This window comes from Artemia franciscana, unplaced genomic scaffold (assembly GCF_032884065.1).
Source record: "Artemia franciscana unplaced genomic scaffold, ASM3288406v1 PGA_scaffold_37, whole genome shotgun sequence".
Lineage (NCBI taxonomy): Eukaryota > Metazoa > Arthropoda > Branchiopoda > Anostraca > Artemiidae > Artemia > Artemia franciscana.
In genome coordinates, this window is record NW_027062675.1 from 506,961 (window position 1) to 529,530 (window position 22,570).

The following is a 22,570-nucleotide window of genomic DNA, read 5'->3' on the forward strand; positions in this document are numbered from 1 at the left end:
AAACATTCAACTTAATGCCCTCAGACATATTGCTGATGCACCAGTTTGACAATCAGCATGCACAACGTGGGTTTTAATTTTGCAAGCAACTAGTCCCATTTGCAGCCGCACTAATAGTAGTAGTAGTGGCACTGAAAGATTCAAATTAATACCCTTAAACACTCCTGAAATTTTGCAGATATGCGTTTTTGATAACATTGAAGCAGATAGTATCTGTTTATTTAGGTCGCCATACCCCTCAAGATTCCAGATAATTTCACCTAAATGCCTTTAGTCTTTTTGGACGCGCCCACGATCAAACATTTCTCCCTTTCTCAATAATAAATCCTGCATGTTAAAAATGAAGAAATTAGACAATTTACAATCCTTGCCTTTGGGGGCTATGATGGCGTTTGATTTCCAATCAAATGAACCTCCTCGGAAGTTTTTAGCAGTCACCCTTCCATAAACATCATACAATGCAAAAGGGATAACTTACAACCCTTACTCTAGGGGTTGTGTCAACCCCGGAGGAATTATTACATGATATTTAGCTTATTTTGAACAAAATGGCAATATCAAATTTTCAAGCGGATGCATTTCAGGCGAGAAAGGGGAAGGAAGGGCTATTCGCCCTCCGATCAATTTTGACTCTTAAAAAGGCCACTTGAATTTTCAATTTTCAATCGAATGAGCCCCTTCCGAAGTTTATATTACCACCCCTTCTATATGAAACGCATCTGGAAAAAAAAATATTAAGGGTTGCCTCTGATAGAAAACAAAACTAAAACGATGCACAATACAAATGCACGTAAAAGGAATGATCCGTCATCCTCAAAACATATCCATTAAGTGCTCGGAATAGTCAACATGAAACAAATATTGGGAAAGTACTTGGCTTAATTAAGATTAAAATAAAAAGTTGTTTTTTCACATGAACACAAAGAGTGGCACCAAAAACTAAAACGGAAAGAAATTACTTCATTACATGATGGGGGCGTCCCCTTCTTAAACCCCCGTCTCTTTACGCTAAGGTTTTATAGTGCTAAGAAAAACTTGATCCCAATTTATAATCTTTTAGCTTAACCTAAGGTTTTAAGCACCCTTTTTTTGCCTCCCAGCCCCCTTAATATTTTTCATAAATTGGCTGCTGACAAGCGAAAATAGCAAGTTTCTGCACCATCATAGACAGCTGTTTAAGATATCATTTAAAACTTAATTATTTATACATACATACATACATATATATATATATATATATATATATATATATATATATATATATATATATATATATATATATATATATATCATGAAAAGAGAAATCACCAATGCAACAGCACAAAAAAAAAAAAAAAAAAAAAAAAAAAAAAAAAAAAAAAAAAAAAAAAGAGACAGAAGGAGAAAAGGAAGACTGTTTTCCTAAATTAGTGTTTAATATAGACCAGCACTTGAATGAGGCCTTAACCCTACTCATCCATACAATCACATAGGTCAAACAGCATAGCCATACACAATCAACCATAAAGAATAATCCATGGACAGGCAGTCATGTCGTCAATAAGTATAAGTCGTCATTTACCAAACAATAGAAAAAATAATAAAGACAAATAATTCTGAGGCAACAACCCAACACAAGGGCTCATCAGGAGAATACACTGGCCTATATAGGGTTTCGCCACTTTAAATTCTCTACCCAGATATATATATATATATATATATATATATATATATATATATATATATATATATATATATATATATATATATATATATATATATATATATATATATATATATTTATATACCTCCATCATCAAGTGCCATATGGCAGGATTGAGAAAGCTAGGAACCACACCAAGAATACTTTCACAATCCCGGCTACAAAAACCTTCCCCCTTTTTTATAGAAAGTCCTGGCTTTTGCACACTCCATCCACCCCCCCCCCCATTCTGTAAGTTTAATAAATCGTAGGCTGAATGGCAGAAATAGCAGGCTATTGCAACATCGTAGAGATTTAATGGCTCATTTCAATGTGTTTTTTGCAAATTCACCGCGGGTAAGCATGAACAGGGTACCATACAATCTAAATGATGGAAAATCAATAACCACGGGTTTATTATTTTTAAGATTTTCCCTCTCAGCCTCTCTACCATCTTAAAAGGGAAAAACTAAAGCCCGTAACTACTGAAAGTCTAAACAATCGTTTATGAAAAAAAAACAATAAAAATCTTTCCAGTGAGAAAACCTACCGCTTGAAATTGAATCAAAAACTCTAACTGTTTTTTCGATTAATATTGATAATAAAAGTGTATTATCACAAGATATTTATGGTGATTTCTAAAGAGCCTAAAACCTCTCAAAATGCCATTACCTTGATGGCTCATGATTGTTTCTCGTCTTTGTCTTCTTTTCAACGTGACAATAGACCCATTTAGGGTAAAATTTAAATAGAAAAGATAGTGTTAAGATAATCATGTTTTATATTTTCTTTAGACTTCACTCTTCTCAGCTCGCAAAAAGCCCTTAAGCATTAAATAGCATTAAATAGCATTAAATAACAATTATCAACACGAACTTTTTCGCTCACTCCTTTGTTTTTCTTTTTTTGTACAGTTTATTGCCAATGATTTGAGTTCTTCTAAAACATTCTTTTTTTGCATAAATGCAGCAAAAAAAAAAATCCAGCAGTATTTACACAAATTTTTATAAATTATATTTATTATGCATTTGAAATCCGTTTGAATGTCCTTGAAATCCGTGTTATATACATGATGTCTACATACTTCGGCTTCTTTAGTTCCTTCACCTGTAAACGAAAATCTGTGTATAAAGTTTATTGTGCATATTGTTAATACCCAAAAAGGAGCAAAAATAGTTGAGGAAAAGGTTTTCCTGATGAAAGTAAAGAGTAAGGATGGAGTTCAAAATGAACAAAAGCTCTTACTTCAAAGTTTTTACAATTTATATCTACAAATTGGTTCAAATAAACAATAATGGTTCAATAGCAGTTTTCTAGATTTGAGAAACTGATGATTTGCTGGAAACCTAAAAATTGGTATAATAAAAAAAAGACAATTATTTGTCTTTGGTACATTTTTCCTGAAATTTGTCGTACATTTTATCTTTAAGTGTTGGTAACACTGGTTCAAATAAACAATAATGGTTCAATAACATTTTCATAGATTTGAGAAACTCAAATATGCTTTAAGAGAAACTCAGATTTCTTAAGAGAAACTAGATTTGAGAAACTCAAATATAGACTTCATATGCTTTGCTGGAAATGGTTCATGCTCGAGGCTTTGAGAGAATGAAAGTTGCAAACATAATTTGATAATTTTGAAAAAAATAGTTGAAAAATAATTTGAAAAAAAAAAGAAGCAGGCACAAATAACTGACGGCCTTAAAAATAGGTATTAAATTTCTGATCGGTACTTTAGGACTTTTCTGCTGCTAATTGTGTTTTTTTTGTTAATTTTGCGTTTTCAGCAAAGCTCTAGCTTTTCAAAATTCTTGAATTTAGGGAAAAGTCCCGAGTCAATGTACGTGAGCGAATATTGCAGGTATATGTAGTATAAAATGTGTATAAAACATAGCATAAAACATAGTATATGTACTATGTTTTTAAATAAATTACTGTTCAATGACCATTTAAGATCTTTAATTATTCAGTACTATCACAGTTAGTTTGTACCCTAGAAATTTTTAAGACTTCGACAGGGTAGTCACAGATACAATAAAAAAAAAAACTCGTTTTAAACAGTAAAAGAAACAACGGATTGATTGAGCCGTGAAAAAAAAAAACTTTTCTACAATTTTAACAACATTTAAAAAGATGCAGTAAGATTCTAAAAAGCATTACGAATAGATATAATATCTCATAACATATTTTTTTTTTTTTTTTTTTTTTTTTTTTTTTTTTTTTTTTTTTTTTTTTTTTTTTTTTTCACAGACCTGTAGTGTTTCGAGATCAAGAAAGTCAGCTGATTTAGCATCATTTGAAAAAAAAAAATTTTTAGAGCCCTTAAGAAAAAATTGCGAACACTTGGCAAAAACTTCGACCAAGCTATCATAAGTGCAATTAAAAATATATATATTTTGAAGAAAACAAGAGATAAAACCTGGGTCTCAAAGTATTTTCACAGTTCATACAAAAAAGAATCCAGCAATATTAAGAAAAAGTAAACTTTTAAGTACTTATCTGTCATAGCATTAGCACTCAAAAAGTAAAGTTAGGTTAATCCTTCTAAAAATTACGAAAATATAATACTTTAGAACATTTTTTTTGGGGGGGAGGGGGAAGTATAGCGGGTTTGCATGCAAAATGTGTTAGCTACAATTATTCTGCATATTATGAAGTGAGAAATGTTTTCCAATTTCATACTGTCCACCTACTTTAGTCCCCCCCCCCTATTGAGCAAATATATAGCCCAAGTTATGTAAGTCAAATTTATTCTGTCACCCACCACTTGTTTTCCTCTGAGCGAAAGGTAACTGTTTCTTACTTAATACAGACAAATGAAACCGGTTTGTTTTCGAGTTTTACGCAGCGTCACTTTTGAGTGTTGTTGCTATATTAGATAGGTACAAACATTTAATAAAGTAATACCTGCAAGAGTAGGTTGAGTATTTTTTCCAGTTGCCTTTCTAACTTCCCCAACTATACGTACTGGTGAATCCATAGTAACTGACAAACTATGTAAAATCGTTTCCGCAAAAAAAGAACACCGCTCTCACTCTAATCCGTATCTACAGAGCAGAACCGTTTTCCTGTCCATTGTTCCAAAACGACAAAAACAACCAAAAATGCTCATTGTAACATTAAGTTGGACTTTAAATAAAGGAGTTTATTTTAGACCATGCACCAGATGATGAAAATCCAATTTACAGTCGTTACTCCTTGATATCTCCTGATGAGAATTTCCGCTAAGGTGTTCGACATTACATGTCATGGGTGTACAAATATGTTTTTTTGTTCCTTCTGCAGCGCTTCCAAGCCTACATCCAATTTGTCATCTCATAGGTCCATGCATATGGTCTTGCCTCTGTCAATTTACGAGAATGTAAGGGGTAAGGTTTTTTTTCCTATCCTTCGGGGGAGAGGGCAGATTACTCTTGTTTTCAATCTTTCTTAGCAAAAATCCAAAAAAGAGAACACCAAAATTAAATTGATTGAAAGCAATATTTCTCAATGAAAACACCAAAAAAAATTCTATACAAATATTGAGAAGGTCAAAAATACTCGAGGGGGCTCGGGGCTATTGCCTCTCTGCTCTCTTTCCTCACACCTCGTCCCTGACTTTTGTTTGAAAAGGGTTATTTGTATATTATAAGGTTCTTGTTTCAGCAATCGTATGTTTTATGTTGTCTCCAAAACTGTGTCCTAATACTCTTCTATTTGTTTTGATCAAAATCGTAATCCCATAATTTTTATTTGATGCTAAAATATTCCAAGCTAAAAAGACGCCTGAGACACAAATAATGGACTATTAAGACAAATTAAGCTTTGTCATCAAATCAGTTTTATCCAGATGTGTCATTTCAAGAATATTCAGGAGAGAAAACAAGGGTTTACTTTTTTCAGTTTTTGAACGAAGATACGATAGAATTTGATTTTCAAAATCTCGAAGAGGGTATTATTCTTTTTTTATGTTTTCCCCGATGAAAATGCAAAATAGTAGTTAACTCAAAATCTGAAGATAAGGACAAAACATCTAAGGATATAACTGCTCTTCCCTTATCACCCCTCCCAATTGGAACTACCGCGGCTTAAAACCAGAAAATAACATTAATTCTCCCGACTTTGAATTGAATATATTTTTCATGAAATAAGCAACAATGAATGGTGCAGTATCTTCAAACGAACACAAACTGTCTCATGTATGGATTAAATAAAAAAAAAACAAGTTTTTTTAACTGAAAGTAAGGAGCGACATTAAAACTTAAAACGAACAGAAATTAACCCGTATATGAAAGGGGCTGCTCCTTCAACGCCCTGCTCTTTGCACTAAAGTTTGACTCTTTCTCTCAACTCTACTTTTTAAAACAGTAAAAAATTTAGCGTAAAGAGCAGGACGTTGAAGAAGGAGCAGCCTCTTTCATATAAGGGGTAATTTCTGTTCGTTCTAAGTTTTAATGTCGCTCCTTACTTTCAGTTAAAAAAACTTGTTTTTTTTATTTAATTTCTGAACATTTTTTAGTTAATCCATTTTTTTATTTCGGCTCTCCGCAGATGAATAATTAAAGCGAAATTTGCATATTTATTTATTAGGCTAAATGGCTTTCCCATAGTTATGATCGAATGATTTTGCGAAAAAAGGAGGGGAAGGAGGCCCAGTTGCTCTCCAATTTTTGGGGTACTTAAAAAGTCAACTAGAGCTTTTAGTTTTTACGAACGTTTTCATTAGTAAAAGATATACGTAACTTAAAAATTAGCCTACGTAACAAACTTCTATGTTCGTATGTTTTTATTACGTATTTGAGAAGGTTCGCCCACTCGTCAATATCTCGTCAATAACTCTTTGCATTAAAGCTTAAATTTTGTCCCCGGAATCACAAAGACCGTAGAATAAATAGTTGAAATTACTAAAAATCCTTTAGCTTAAAGAGTGAGGTATTAGGAGGAGGTGAACCCCTTATATGCTTAAAATTTTCTGTTCGTTTTAAGTTTTAATGCTACTCCATACTTCCAGTTGAAAAAAATTTTTTTCATATTTATTTTCTCATTTTTTTTAAATAACGCTAGAAAATACTGCGCCCCCTTTATGGTAATCTTCTTCCCCCATGACAAATTCCTCCATGGAAAATTTCTCCAAAAATTCCCCTCTTCTCAACCCCCCCTCCCAACCAAAAAATCCCCCTGAAAATGTCTCCACATTTCCCAATAACCATAAATATATGCAAACACTGGTCAAAATTTGCAACTTGCAGCCCCTCCCACGGGGACTGTGGGGGAGTAAGTCGTCCCCAAAGACATAATTATAAGGTTTTTCGACTATGCTGAATAAAATGGCTATCTCAGATCTTTGGTCTGACTACTTTGGGAAAAAATGAGGGTGGGAGGGGGCCTAGGTGCCCTCCAATTTTTTTGGTCACTTAAAAAGGGCACTAGAACTTTTCATTTCCGTTCGAATGAGCCCTCTTCCAAAATTCCAGGACCACTGGGTCGATACGATCACCCCTGGAAAAAAGAAAAAAAAAACAAAAAAAAAAACAAACAAGTAAACACGCATCCGTGATTTGTCTTCTGGCAAAAAATACAAAATTCCACATTTTTGTAGATAGGATCTTTGAACTTGTACAATAGGGTTCTCTAATACGCTGAATCTGATGGTGTGATTTTCATTATGATTCTATGACTTTTAGGGGGTGTTTCACCCTATTTTCTAAAATAAGGCAGATTTTCTCAGGCTCGTAACTTTTGATGGTTAAGACTAAACTTGATGAAACTTAAATATTTAAAATCAACATTAAAATGCGATTCTTTTGATGTAACTATTGGTATCAAAATTCCGTTTTTTAGAGTTTTGGTTACTATTGAGCCGGGTCGCTCCTTACTACAGTTCGTTACCACGAACTGTTTGATTATATCCACCACCCTTGAAACTATAGTTCAATTAGTTCTTTCCAGAGAGCTTTTTAAAATGCTGCAAATTAATTCCAAACCATTTGTTTTCTGATTGCATTTTGTAAAATATTTATATATATATATATATATATATATATATATATATATATATATATATATATATATATATATATATATATATATATATATATATATGTATATATATATATATATATATATATATATATATATATATATATATATATATATATACATATTTTTATGGCAAATATAACTAAATGAAATTTTCATCCTTGGAGCATTGTCAAAAAGGAAGTTTAACTTTTCATCAGTTTCTCTTGACCTATAATAACAATTTTGGAAATATTGTTAAAAAAATTGAAACTTTTACATAAGAAGCATGAGGTTGAAGGAGACACCAACTCCTTTCATATAAAAATATTTCTTTTTATTTTAAGTTTCAGCAATGTCATTTTCTATTATTTGATTTGTAAAGGCTAGGGTGGATATACCACCTCCTAATTTATAAGAATGTCCTTTCATAGAAAGCTTGCATATTCCTCCCTTCAAAAATTTCTGTTTGACCTTTAGACCCCCTCCCCCCTGAAAAAAAAATTCACAAAATTTTCCTCCCTTAAAAATTCATACACGACAATGCACTATTATATAATTGCATTGTTTACCCTGTATATGGGACGTGCGTACGAATTTTTTCATGGTAGGGTTGTGGAGTAATAAAAAATATTAATTAGTTTGAATACGAGGTTTCCACTTTTTTTCTTTCATGGCCTTTCAAGTTGCTAGTTAAGTCACATTTGTCGTTGCCACCTCCCTAAACTATTGAACACCAGTTAAAGCAGAGATTAAACTCATGGTTTACCATATTTGGTTACACCGAACCCTTGATTACTCTACACGTAGTTTGTACAATATGTTCATGCTAATAATGCCACAGAGGGGTTGGAGGAACATCAGACTCCACGGTTCTTCAATTACATAGACGATAATTAGTGCACAGTCCAGATGAGGTTAAGGTGTAATACGTCCACGAAACTACTAAAAATTTTCTAATTGGCCTTTTTAATAGGCTATTTTCATAATTATACCCCTCTCCATTTGGACTTAATGACCAAAAATACAATTTTAGATTCACTTTGTGCTTATTAATTTTAAAATCACTTTAATACCAAATTTGATAGAAACTAAAAGAGAATAAAATTAATATTAGCCATACCCTGATTCAAGGTGTCATCTGTTCATTCAAGATGATCTCTGAACAATGAGGAGTAGAAAAATATTTATTGTGTCTCTATGAATCTCAGAGCGTAGACTGGCGCCCTTATGTCCTGTAATCATCTAAACCAACACACTAACCACCAAGAGAAAATGTACAATGATCATAGTTTCTACTAACATTTCCTAGTGGTGTCAGTTCATTGAAAATTCGGAGGAGAAGAGTAGCACATTTTCAATCTAGGGCAGAGGGTCAATTTATTTTATTTTCAATGAAAACCTGAAAAAATCAATTTTCCTGGCTTAAGGTGCCAGGCAACAAAATCTGTACGAGTTCAAGTGTTCCCCTAATGCCCCCGTCGACACCCCTGGTATTTCCCCGGATAGCTGAGACACAGCTATGTAGGACCGCAGAATATGCATTGCAGGATTAAAATTAATGTCTTTTTATTTCGGTGACCTCACGATCTCGATTTCGTTTGAGATGGTAATCCCTTTGATAAACTTACACGAAGTTCCACATGCTGATAAATTTTCAAACAGTTCGTGGTAACGAACTGTAGTAAGGAGCGACCCGGCTCAATAGTAAACGAAACTCTAAAAAACGGAATTTTGATGCTAAAATATACATCAAAAGAATCGGATTTTCATTCTAATTTTAAATATATTAATTTCATCAACTTTAGTCTTTGTCAACAAAAGTTACGAGCCTGAGAAAATTTGCTTTATTTTGGAAAATAGGGGGAAACACCCCGTAAAAGTCATAGAATCTTAACAAAAATCACACAATCGCATTAGGCGTATCAGAGAACCCTATAGAAAAAATTTCAAGCTCCTATCTACAAAAATGTGGAATTTCGTATTTTTTGCCAGAAGACAAATCACGGGTGCGTGTTTATTTGTTTTGTTTTTTCTTTTCCCCAGGGGTCATCGTATCGACCAAGTGGTCCTAGAATGTCGCAAGAGGGCTCATTCTAACGGAAATGAAAAGTTCTAGTGCCCTTTTAAAGTGACCAGAAAAATTGGAGGGCACCTAGGCCCCCTCCCACGCTCATTTTTTCTCCAAAGTCAACGGATCAAAATTTTGAGATAGCCATTTTTTTCCGCTTAGTCGAAAACCATAATAACAATGTCTTTGGGAATGAATTACTCCCCGACAGTCCCTGGGGGAGGGGCTGCAAGTTACAAACTTTGTAATTCAGGTTTTTTGCAATGTGTTAATATTTGTGATTTGGTAAAATTTATAATATTTAGTTTACCTATTGTTGCTAAAGGGAGGGATATATTAACAGGATAAGCTTGTTTTGGTTTTACTTGGTTGTTTTACATTTGCTGTTTTTTTTTTTCTTCTTTCATAGGCATGTATTTTGGGGGTGATACCTGACGCGGGGATGCCATGGATATTCTGTGGTAGCCACAACACTGTCCTGGGTTGAGAATTTAGAGTGGCGAAACCCTATATAGGCCAGTGTATTCTCCTGATGAGCCCTTATGTTGGGTGTTGCCTCTGAATTATTTGTCTATATTATTTTTTCTATTGTTTGGTAAATGACGAATTATACTTATTGACGACATGACTGCCTGTCCATGGATTATTCTTTATGGTTGATTGTGTGGCTATGCTGTTTGATTGTGTGTGGCTATGCTGTTTGACCTATGTGATTGTATGGATGAGTAGGGTTAAGGCCTCATTCAAGTGCTGGTCTATATTAATCGCTAATTTAGGAAAACAGTCTTCCTTTTCTCCTTCTGTCTCTTTTTTTTTTTTTTTTTTTTTTTTTTTTTTTTTTTTTTTTTATGTTTGTGCTGTTGCATTGGTGATTTCTCTTTTCATGATATTATTCCAGGTTGGATCCAGTGCTGGTGAAGAAAATTTTTTTTAGTTTTCTCCCCGACAGACCTTTACCCTGGTCCAGGTTTTTAACCTGATATTGTTAATTATTGGTGAGATGACACTTATGCAAATTTCACGTTCTTTCATGTTTTTGTTTATGTATTTATTGACCTATTGACCTTGGCATGTTTTTTGGACTTTGATTGTTGGATTTTGATTTGGATGTTGGTTTGTTTTGGATTTATTTTCAATAACTTTTTATGCAACAAAACACAAATATTAGCCTCGGAACTCGGAACGATTTTTTGAAAGTTAGTGTAAAAGTCGTTGTTTTCTTTGCCAAGATCATTTTGTCCCACGGACTTCTGTTAAGAGTACATTTTATAATAAAAATTTTGTATGCAAGTTACGTGGTAATGTTAATTGTAGAACAACCAATGTAATTTACCTATTAGAATGTAATAAATGCTGTGTACAATATGTGGGGGAAACAACTAATAATATATATAAAAGATTTTCTGGACATAAGACAACAGTTAATAATGAAAAAACTAATAACTATCTAGTTCAACATTGTAATAATGGTAAATGTTCCATATCTGATATAACTATCACAATTTTAGAAAATTTAGAATTAGAAAATTTAAATAAAGAAGAGAAGAATAATAGACTACGTAAACAGGAGGATTTCTGGATCCATACTCTTGGTACAGCTTATCCTTTTGGGCTAAATGATCGTGTAGCAAAATATGGTGACATGTCTCATGTTGTTGTTAAATGTATTGATGGTTTTATGGACCATCCTTCTTTTACTTGTCCTACTAAACGTAAAAAACGATCGAGAGGACATAGGAAAAATAATAGAAAAAATGAATTAGATGTACATACGCTTTCTATAGATCTATGCCAGCTACTTGAATCTAGGGGTATGATTCTGTAATAAAATGTCTAAATAATTTATCCAAGAGGAATTTAATCAAACTTTTCTGGATTGTTAAGAATAATACAGCTCTTGATTATAATTTTAAAGTATATAATCCAAGAGGAATTTAATCAAACTTTTCTGGATTGTTAAGAATAATACAGCTCTTGATTATAATTTTAAAGTTATATGTGATACAATTTGCATTCTAACTCAAACGAAATTTATTTCAAAAAAGAAAAAGTTCGATAAGATTAGTAATAAGGATAACAGATTATATTTTCTTCTTTCACAGGCATGTATTTTGGGGGTGATACCTGACGTGGGGCTGCCATGGATATTCTGTGGTAGCCACAACACTGTGCTGGGTAGAGAATTTAGAGTGGCGAAACCCTATATAGGCCAGTGTATTCTCCTGATGAGCCCTTATGTTGGGTGTTGCCTCTGAATTATTTGTCTATATTATTTTTTCTATTGTTTGGTAAATGACGACTTATACTTATTGACGACATGACTGCCTGTCCATGGATTATTCTTTATGGTTGATTGTGTGTGGCTATGCTGTTTGACCTATGTGATTGTATGGATGAGTAGGGTTAAGGCCTCATTCAAGTGCTGGTCTATATTAATTACTAATTTAGGAAAACAGTCTTCCTTTCCTGCTTCTGTCTGTCTCTCTCTTTTTTTTTTTTTTTTTTGTGTGTTTGTGCTGTTGCATTGGTGATTTCTCTTTTCATGATATAAATTAACTTACATTAAAATGCGAGAATTAAAACTAATAATGTTTTTTTTTAAAAACTTGTTTAAAACAGCCCTAGCATCCTTATTTCAACGAAGTTCAACCAGGTTGGAAATATGATTAAAATATTGGAAACTATAGTGATACCAGTGGTAATATAAGGTACTGAAGCGTTGATGATCCAAAAGGTAGAGGAGGTCTTCCCCGAATGGGGTGGGTGAATTGGTACGGAAAGATTTAAGGGAAACTGATACTTTTTGGGAGAGTGTAAAGGGAGAGATTTTTAATAGCTTTATGTGTAGAAACGGTGTATGTAGCTTGGTTGCCCTTAGACCGGCTTGGTGCTTCACTAGTAGTAGTACTGAATCTTGTTCCTCATGCTTAATAAATCCTCTTACCCGGCCCAAACTAATCTGTATTCTTGGAGGATGGTTACTCTAAGCTAATATCAGATTACCTGTAGAGTTTGTGTCAGTAGGGAGTTTGAGTTCTTTCCCGATAGCATTACTGTTTTCAACTATTACCGGAGTCTTCTGAGTCACGCTAAGGGGGTGTGTACAAGAGCGTAGTAAGAATGTCAGCCTTTCATCTCTTATGTTCTGCTATACATTTTTTATATTTTTTAATCTATTTTTACAATAAGTGATAATTATCTCAAAAGAATGCATAACATACCATTGAAGACCAGTCTCCTTGTACTTTCCTAATATATTTTTTCCTACACATCATTTTAAAATTAATTATATCTTGCACCGCCCCAAGATTGATTAAAAACTCTTCCCTTTATATTGCAGTAACAGGTGTATCTCAGGCCCCAAGATTGGGCTCGTACTGCCCATTTAAAAAAACACAATAAGTAATAATAAAGCATTCAAATCACCAAATCGTTTTGCATAGTCTGGGGCATGTCAATGTAGCCCATGGCTGTTAGTAGCATGGCTGTCAGAGGGGAACAAGATCTCGACCAAACTTGGTGAGAAGCCCCAGAATTGCTTTTTGCACTTGTTCGGGATTGAAGCCAGTCAAACCTCCGAGGGTTATGAAGGAAACTAGAGGCAAAGAGAGGGGCTAAATCTTTGTAAGGAAATCGTCAGAGCTATTTTGTAGCTACAGGTCTATAATAGATATAATCCTACTATTACGACATCTGTCAGATGAACATAATAAATATTCTCTCAAAAGAATCAAAGAAAAATTTTGTGTTTATCACATTTGTTTACATAAAAAAAAAACAACTACCATTTGCTTTTTATTTTGTAAGTTCTTGAATGACCTTGAAGTACAATTTTGTTTCAAAAGCGAAGGCATATTGGATCACAAACAAAGAACTTATAAGGTGGGGGGGGGTCTTGGGAACCGTTAGTTGGATTGGGCAAAGCTGTATTCATAGAAAGAAAATACAAAGAGAGTGTCTAGGAAGCTCTTATTGATTTTTTTAATGGAACGTTGTAAGAGATATAGATTTCAGGGTGCTCCCCGTATATGCTTGAGATAAGCACAGCTTATTCCAAAAACAAATGTTACTCTTAATTTAGATCATAGTCGCCCTAATCTAATCCTCAATTAATCTAAGATTTTGAATGGAAATTAACAATCCATCGATGAATCATTAAAGAGAGATTTTCTTCTTTTAAACGGCAATTGCAGAAAACTTATGTGAAATTTTCAAACAGTTCGAGGTAACAAACTATAAATAAGGAGCAACTCAGTCCAATAGTAATCTAAACTCTAAAAAACGGAATTTGATTATAATAGACACAAAAAAATAGTTAGTTTTTTATGCTGATTCGAAATAAATAAGATTAATTAAGTTTAATATTACCCATCAAAAGTTAAGAGCCTGAGAAAGGGGAGGGGAAGGGAGGAAACGTCCACCAAAAGCAGTGGAATCTCATTGAAAATCACATAATCAGATTCACCGTATCAGGGAATCGTATTATAGAGGTTTCAAGTTTCCATCTGCGAAAATGTGGAATTTTGTCTGAAGAATGATCACGGATGCGTGATTTTTTTGTCCCACGTGTGATCACATCGAACCAATGGTCCTAAAAGATCAGGAGAGGGCTCGTTTAAAACGAAATGAAAAGTTATATCGTCATTTTTAAGTAACCAAAAAGATTGGAGGACAACTAGCCCCCTCTATGCCCCTTTTTCCACAAAAATCCCTCGATCCAAATTTTTTTATCGCCATTTCGCTCAGTATAGTTCATAGGTCCAATAACTGTAACAATAATAATTTATTTCGACGCTCTTTACATACATTAAATGCACTTAGAGGAGTGCAAAATGTAGAAAAATAAAATAAAAATGGAAACAATAAACAAGAAAAAAAACACAAAAAATCGACTGTATTTTCTCGATGCTTGCGGAACTTGTCCACAAGCTGGTCCATTTTTGAAAAGATTAAATTAAAAAAAAACTAGTTTTTTAACTGAAAGTAAGGAGCGGCATTAAAACTTAAAACGAACTGAAATTACTTCGTATATGAAAGGGGCTGCTTCCTCATCAACGCCCCGCTCTTTACGCTAAAGTTTGACTCTTGCTCTCAACTCTACTTTTTAAATCAGTAAAATCTTTAGCGTAAAGAGCTGGGTGTTGATGAGGAAGCAGCCCCTTTCATATATGAAGTAATTTCTGTTCGTTTTAAGTTATAATGTCGCTCCTTACTTTCAGTTAAAAAAACTTATTTCTTTTTTATTTAATTTCTGAACGTATTTGAATCAATGCATGTTTTGATTTTGGCTCTCCGCAGAGGAATAATTAAAACGAAATATGCATATTTATTTTTTTTGGCTAAATGGCTATCTCATAGTTTTGGTTGAATGATTTTGAGAAAAAAGAAGCGGGGGAGGAAGCCTTCTTGCCCTCCGAAGTTTTAGTTACTTAAAAAGGCAACTAGAACTTTTGATTTTTGACGAATGTTTTTATTAGTTAAAGATATGCGTAACTTTTAAATTAGCTTACGTAACGAACTTTTGTATTCTCATGTTATTATTACATATTTGAGGGGTTTCACCCCCTCGTCAGTACCTCACTCTTTACACTAAAGCTTAAATTTTGTCCCAATTCATTAAGAATGACCCCTGAATCACAAAAGCCGTAGAATAAATATTTGAAATTACTAAAAATATTTTAGCGTAAAGAGCGAGGTATTAGGAGGAGGTGAGCCCCTCATATGCGTAATAATTTCTGTTCGTTTTAAGTTTTAATGCTGCTCCTTACTTCCAGTTGAAAAAACTTTTTCAGTTCATGTCATCCCCAAAGGTATGGTTGTTGGACCCTTCAACTATAAAGAATCAAATGACTGTCGCCAACGTTTGGTCAGATTTCTTTGACGAAGTTGGAGCGTGGGGGGCTAGTTGCCCTTTAACCTTTTTCGTCAATTAAAAAGGGCACTATAAATTTAACAAAAAATACGCAGCCTTGATCTTTCCTCCAGCGAAAAGAAAAATGCAAAATTCCACATTTTTGTAAAGGATTTTGAAACCTTTACTTTAAAAAATCCCCCCTTTTTTGAATATTGGGCAAATTTTTATGGGCTTTTAGCTTTTTATGATGTAAAATTAAACTGAATTAGCTTTATAAATTTGGAAAAAGCATAAAAATTCAATTCTTTTGATGTATCTATTGTCATCAAATACTGTTTTTAGTGTTTTCATTACTATTGAGCTAATTCGGTCGTTGTATTCAGTTCGTTACCATGAACTATTGGATTCTCTAATATGTGTTTTCTGTTTACTTATTTTGTCTACCGTTTACTGTCCTCTAGTTTAGCGTCATTTCCTAGGCCTGCTTCCAGTTTTCCAACAATTATCTTTAGTAATTCTTCTTTGAATCTGATACACGTGCAGTGACGGAGTGAATAACCCCTGCCAAGTGATTTTCCACAAATTAATTATTTAGATACAGCATGATTTTCATTTCCACTTGATGTCAAAATGAGAACTCTGCCGACAAAGTAAGAATAGGAACAAAAAAGTATTGATAGATTAGTTTTAAATGTCATAATGATTCTTTTGGGAGTGAATAGAGTCTTTGATATAACAAAATAAAAATAAGCAGAAATTTATGTACTAAAGAGACTAAAAAATCTGAGCTTTTCAGAAGTAAAATTGATTAGCTTAGTATTTGAGGTTTCTCAGGAACCAAGCGCCAATGCAGGTAGTTTTGTTGTGGAGCAACACTTAGGTGTCTTCCTGTTTTCTATTATTTTTTTCTTATGCTGTCAGTTTCATTTTGATATGCCAAACCCATAAGAGTTCAACCTCTGTGGATTGTACAGAAACTGTGCAATATACTTGGTTGCCTCTACTTAGGCTCTACTCTAGCTGTAGCCACTCGCTCTCCAAGAAATAAGGCGTCTAAGATTACCTTTGTGGAGTATCAGAACTGCTATTGTTTATATAAGTTGCATGACTTTGTGTAGAGTTTAGACCTCAGGTCGGTTGAACCATTGTGTTGGTACATTTTGGAAAGTTCTGAACAGTTCTTGGCTGGGGCTAAAAAAGGTTGTTATTGCGTGTCCTTCAGCCAGAGCCAACAGTGTTTGGGTTGAAATGAAGGAATGTAGTCTACTTCATGCCAGGGAGTACAATCTGATGCTGTTCCACCAAGTTTTTAGTTCTTCATACCATGTTCCTACTTTCAAATGGAAAGCTCTGTTCGCAAAGGGAAGCATGGAAATACAAATTTTAAGTCGATGTCAGGCTAAAATTTGAAATTGCTTCAGATTTGCAATAATTCCCTCACCCAACTACTAAAATATACTTTTAGAATAATAAATTATATAATTTAACAGAAAAAAGAGTGTCTTTTGATGGGCCTGAGTGTTGCGTTCTGCTGTTATGAGCCGTTTCTATCTTTTTTAACTGGTTAGGTGTATCAATTAATTTTCTGTGCGTCTGAGGCAACCAAAGAAATGATAAATTCTTTTAGAGAAAGCTAAAGCAATGGTTAAGGACATATTCCTTGGTAAAATACTGAGAGAGCCAAAGTAATGATATCCACCTTCCTAAAGTTAAATATTTTGATTACTTGACCTTAGAAACTGAACTGGACCTTAACCTTTGCTCCACTTTTTGTAGTGACAATTAGAAAGATGGCCCATGGCAAGAAAATCAACTTTTGAACTAAAGGATAAGGCTTTATTCAGACGTTTACAAATACGCTCCTACAAACTTATGAAAATACATTACATATGAAGTTTTGCAAAAATGTGTTGAAGAGAGTTGAATGCGAAGATATTTGTGTGAACTGATGAGGTTTGGGATGATTGAGTACGAGGATTGGGATGAAGGATGTACATGCATAGCTGTGTTGGCATTAAAAGGCTAGTTGGTAAACTGAGTTGCAAGTAGTAGTAGTAATAGAGAATCTGAGAACTCCATTGTTGTTGTACGCATGAGGGGAAAAACAAACAATGGCCGGAAAAAAAACACTTAATGTCATGATTCGGTGCAAAGATAACCCACAAAACTTAATTTGTCCGCTTGAATAATAAACCCTTGCTGAAAACACGTAAAGATCGGCTCTACTTAATACTACATTTTGTTGGGCTGTATTTCATATCTTTAAAAGAATTTAAGCAAACCAGAGAAACATACGAGTTATTGAAAAAATCATAAAAATTTCATAACTTTGGGAGGGGGAACGAGCAAAAAACAACAGAAAAGGTGGTTCTTTTAAATAAATGGGTGCGTTCGGAAGTTTGTAATTTTCAGAATCACCGGTTATAAAAAGCCTCCAACGAGATTCGAACTCAGATCACAAGATTTTCCGGATTGCATTGGGAGCTAGCAACCTAGTAGGAGACCCCCCTCCAAAATAGAAAATAAAATAGCCCATACCGAAAAATTAAATTAGATAAAAAAACAAAGTACACAAATAGAAACACCTTGTCCGAAATTCCTGAACAGGAAACTTACCGACCCTTGGCTTGAAAAACAAGGGAAATATATTGGCTTGAAAATCAAGAAAAGTGGCTGAAACCACAATTTTGTGCACATACAGCATATTTTTCTTCTTTTCCTCAGACAGCAGGGCACTGGAACATCATAGAGAGCGGTTAAATGGCTCAATTTAAAAGAAATTGCCACATCTAGTGCATTTGTATTTAAAAAAAAAAATCTTTTTTTCTTTTCCTCCTTGGAGTTCCTGGGAGTGTAACATCTTAAATAATTGTTTAATGGCTCATTTTAAAGGAAATGAATGTAGTTAAAAATATTTTTTAATTTAAAAAAATAACTTTTAAAATAAGATCTTTTTTTATGAAAAACTACAGTTTGCTATGACACTGTAGTAGCTCATGGTATTAATATCAGGAATATGTCAAATCTATGTGCTTATGGGATTAACAAAAAAAATATTTAAAGTAAAATCTATATTTTTACAAAGAACTTCATTTTCATAACATACATAATAAATGGCATCATAGTTTTGTTTTTTAATAAAGAACGAACTCTAGCCTTCAACTGCATAACTCATCAATCCCTCAACTGCAATACGGCTAAGTTTAAACAAGGAAGGAGTCCTTCACTCAAGCCGTTCAATCCTCATTTCCTGCAAAGTTGAGCTAAACAGAGAAATATTCTTGTACGGTATTTCCCTTTTTTACAAGATTTCTAAGCCTAAGACCCTACAATGCTCCACTTGTCTGGCCCACGGCCACAAGAAAAAACACTGCAAATAGTCCCACCCGTCTTGCCCTGAGTGTGGGAAAACAGGTCACGCAATTAGTGAATGCCCTGAGTCAGACCTTTTCTGCAGAAATTTTAACTAGAAGGGGCACAAAGTCCTCCAAAAACAATCTTGCCTGGCTCACCAAAAGCGAGTCATAATCCTTAGAACATCTGATAAGATAAACCTACCCTACTCAGTTGTAGCTGCAAGAATCCCTTGACAACCCACACCCCATCAGCCCAGTAGAAGCCAAGTAACAGTTGCTGTAGAAGATTCAAAGACTGTACCATTTCCAAAAGAGGCAGATATTGTTCACACTCAAGGTTCTAGTCAGTCCCCCCATCTCTTATCTAAGCTTACTTCAACATCCTGCCCTCCAAAGATTCATCTGAAAGTAGCCAGGAATGGCAAAGGCTTGCCACTTATCTCACTGTCAGTCACTTAATTGAGGTTAGTGATGAGCCTGATGAAACCAAAAATATTCTCGAGAACAAAGATATAACTAAACTCCTAGGTAATTACATCTTACAAACAGTTATAGCTCAACTATCCTTCAGAAATTCTACATCAAAGCTAATTAAGCCTGTAGATTCAACTGCATATCAAATTAATGCAAGCTCCTACAATGCCACAACCCTCAAGATGGTAGTCGGTGCCACTGCCCTAGTCAAAAGCAAGAAATCTAAGAAAAAAAAACGGTAAAATTTCCATCCCAGTCCAAAATTACCACCAATGATATTTCGTCGGCTGATGAATAATTCCAATATTCTAATCAAGGAGGAAAAAATTTTTTTTTCAACTCCAGACCAATAAACCGAACCTGAATCTGGCGGTCCCGGAAGCACCATAAAAAATAACCGGGGAAATCTCCAGAAGACTCTGACCCTCATTCTATTCCACGAGATACCTGTGTTATCCAGCTTGGATTTAACTTTTTATGACCAAACTGCTTTTTGAATAGGCGTAAACAATTTTGTGTTAGCCCTTTCAAGCCAGCTATCTGGCAAATTTGTTATCTGTAGCCAAAACTTAATCACTTTTATGATCCTCACATGGTGCAGACGTGGTAGGCATACTTCACTTTTAAGGATGGAACTACTAGACAAATTTTGGAGGCCTATATCTCTTATTCAATTCGACCTTAACTTGATTTTCTATGAATACTACTTGAAAAGTAATATCATGAGAAGAAATTTCGCAAGAGGCTGCATTCAAGTTGCACAAATTTGTATTGTAGCCCAAATGAAGGAATATTTGTTACTGAAACATTTGTTAAAACCAACCTAAAATGGCAAATTGTCTAATAATGCAATTACACAGATGGAGTTCCAAATTTTTTAAGCAAAATAAATACAAAAAAGGGAGTACTGATGGATGCTGGCTTTACTTAATCCAAATGTCATCAAAAATTGATACCGTAAAAAACAAAATTCGTATGAGGCGGTATTTTAACCCAAATGCAGGACTCGAGAAGCCTTTATAGATGTTTCAACGATCATTATGTAGTATGTTTTTTTTTCGCTTTTTACTAAAATGTAAAACGTTCCGAGGTTACATAATGAAAGCATATTAAATTTGATATGCATGTACAAAAGAGAAGGGGTTGTTTGTTGGGCATGACTCCCCTCTCCCCAGAATTCTAAATTTTTCCAGATTTCTTGGCACTTTTTATTCATTTTTTCTAAACAAGAGTCTTATCATTGTCTCCCTACCCAGTAAAAATTCCTACGTTTGAGCCTGACCTCTATATATGGATTCTCATTGTCGCTTGTCTTCTAACCGTAGAAAATATGAGTCACTTCTTGTTGTCAAGACATAACCACAGGTTCGATACATCCACTAAGGTAAAAATATAAATTCTTCCTAAGAGTTGCGACCTTTTTAGATCGTTTCTATGGCCAGAAATGTCAATGTGCCAGTTAGGAAAAAAAATAAGTAGCCGATTTCGAAGCCAGGCCCTGGCACATTGCATGTGATAGGCTTGCATCTATTTATTTATCTCAATAGAAGATCGATTTTCCCAGGTTTGTTAAGGTTTGGGTGATAATTATGTGAATTTAAAAAAAAAGTTTCTCTATATTAGAGTGTCGTCCCGTCTGGGGGTCGTTTTGGGCCTGTGAAGGTCGTCGGTTTCCCGTTACACGGTAGCAAGGATGTCTTTTCTTTTTGTGGTATCACTACGTATCAATCATGTATTCCATAACACATTCTATATTAACAGTTACTGCAGTACAGTGGCTTTGATGCTCTCTTTCAAATTCGAAAGATATGAGTTTAAGACACTTTGCGGTAACATAGGCACTGGGGTAAGTTTATATTATGATTATACTTTTTGTAATGCTGTTTTTTTTGGTTTCATGCAAATATCCAACTATTAAAGAAGAGTGCAAATGATTTTTAATTTTTAAATTCACTTTTTAAACTTTTTCTTACATTTGAGAGACAAAACTATCTATACAGCCAAAATTTTGCTTTAGCTACGTCATATTCATAACATAGAAAAGACTTGATTGACTTGATGCCAGTTGGGAAAAAAACGAAGTAACTGATTTCAAAGCCAGGCCCTGGCACTCGAGATGTGATAGATGTGCCTCGACCTGGCACTCGAAACATATTGTTCTTCTATATTAGAGTGTCTTCCAGTCTGGGGGTAGTCTTGGGCCTATGAAGGTCGTCGGTTTCCCTTTACGCGATAGCAAGTATGTTGGCTACCTCCGACGATGTAGCAGATTTGGCATCATAACAAGGGTTGGAGGTAACCTTGGACGTACTAGTACTTTGGTGTTTCGAGTTTCCGGTAGCAGAAACATAACAGGTAATAGAACAAAAGTTGGCGGCAACCTCGGAGGACGCACTAGTACTTTGGTATTTGGAGTCCGAGGTTTCATCGAGTTTCTGATATTTTTTCCACCGATAATGGTATTAAGAGCCAATAAAATATTTTACTAAGAAAAGTAGAAAATCAGATATTCCTGTAGTGGTTTAGAGGGCTAGACATCAGCTTGGTAATACAGGATCTAGTAATAAAACCTAGGTGTGGCAACACACTGGAGGGCCCGGAATGGGACTTAGTTGATGAGATGATGCGAAAACGTCAATCCAAACAATAAGGAGACTTTGGATGGCAATAGATTTCACCTCCTAGAAATAAACATGAGGCTTAAGGTACGTGACGTCGTATGATGTATTCTTTAAGAATGATTAAGTGTAGACCCAATCAAGTCTTCTCTATGTTATAAACATGACGTAGCTAAAGCAAAATTTTGGCTGTATAGATAGTCTTGTCTCTCAAGTGTAAAAAAAAAAGTTTAAAGAGTGAATATAAAAGTTAAAAAATCATTTGCACTCTCCTTAAATAGTTGGATATTTGTCTGAAGCCAAAAATCCAGCATAACAAAAATCATACTGAACCATCCAATCATACTGACATTACCAATACATTCGACATGTTACCGCAAAGTGTCTTGACCTCACATCCTTCAAATTTGAAAGAGAGCATCAAAACCACTACGCTGCAGTAACTGTCTGAAGACACATGACATGACACATGAGCATTCTGTTATGACACATGACAGAATGTGTCATGGAATACATGAT

General features: G+C 34.3%; 1 protein-coding gene across 4 annotated transcripts in view; it reads right to left on the minus strand.

Annotated features, from left to right (window-relative positions):
* Window positions 1-4,831, minus strand: part of LOC136041770 (uncharacterized) — a 43,814-nt gene extending 38,983 nt beyond the window's left edge. The window contains exon 1 of one of the 4 annotated variants that reach the window (XM_065726538.1): window positions 4,589-4,831. In XM_065726538.1, the coding sequence (XP_065582610.1) occupies window positions 4,589-4,661 (73 nt within the window). In that variant the 5' untranslated portion in view covers window positions 4,662-4,831. The remainder of the gene's footprint in view (window positions 1-4,588) is intronic. The other 3 variants (XM_065726536.1, XM_065726537.1, XM_065726539.1) reach the window with 3 other exon arrangements.
* Between the last annotated feature and the right edge of the window lie 17,739 nt (window positions 4,832-22,570).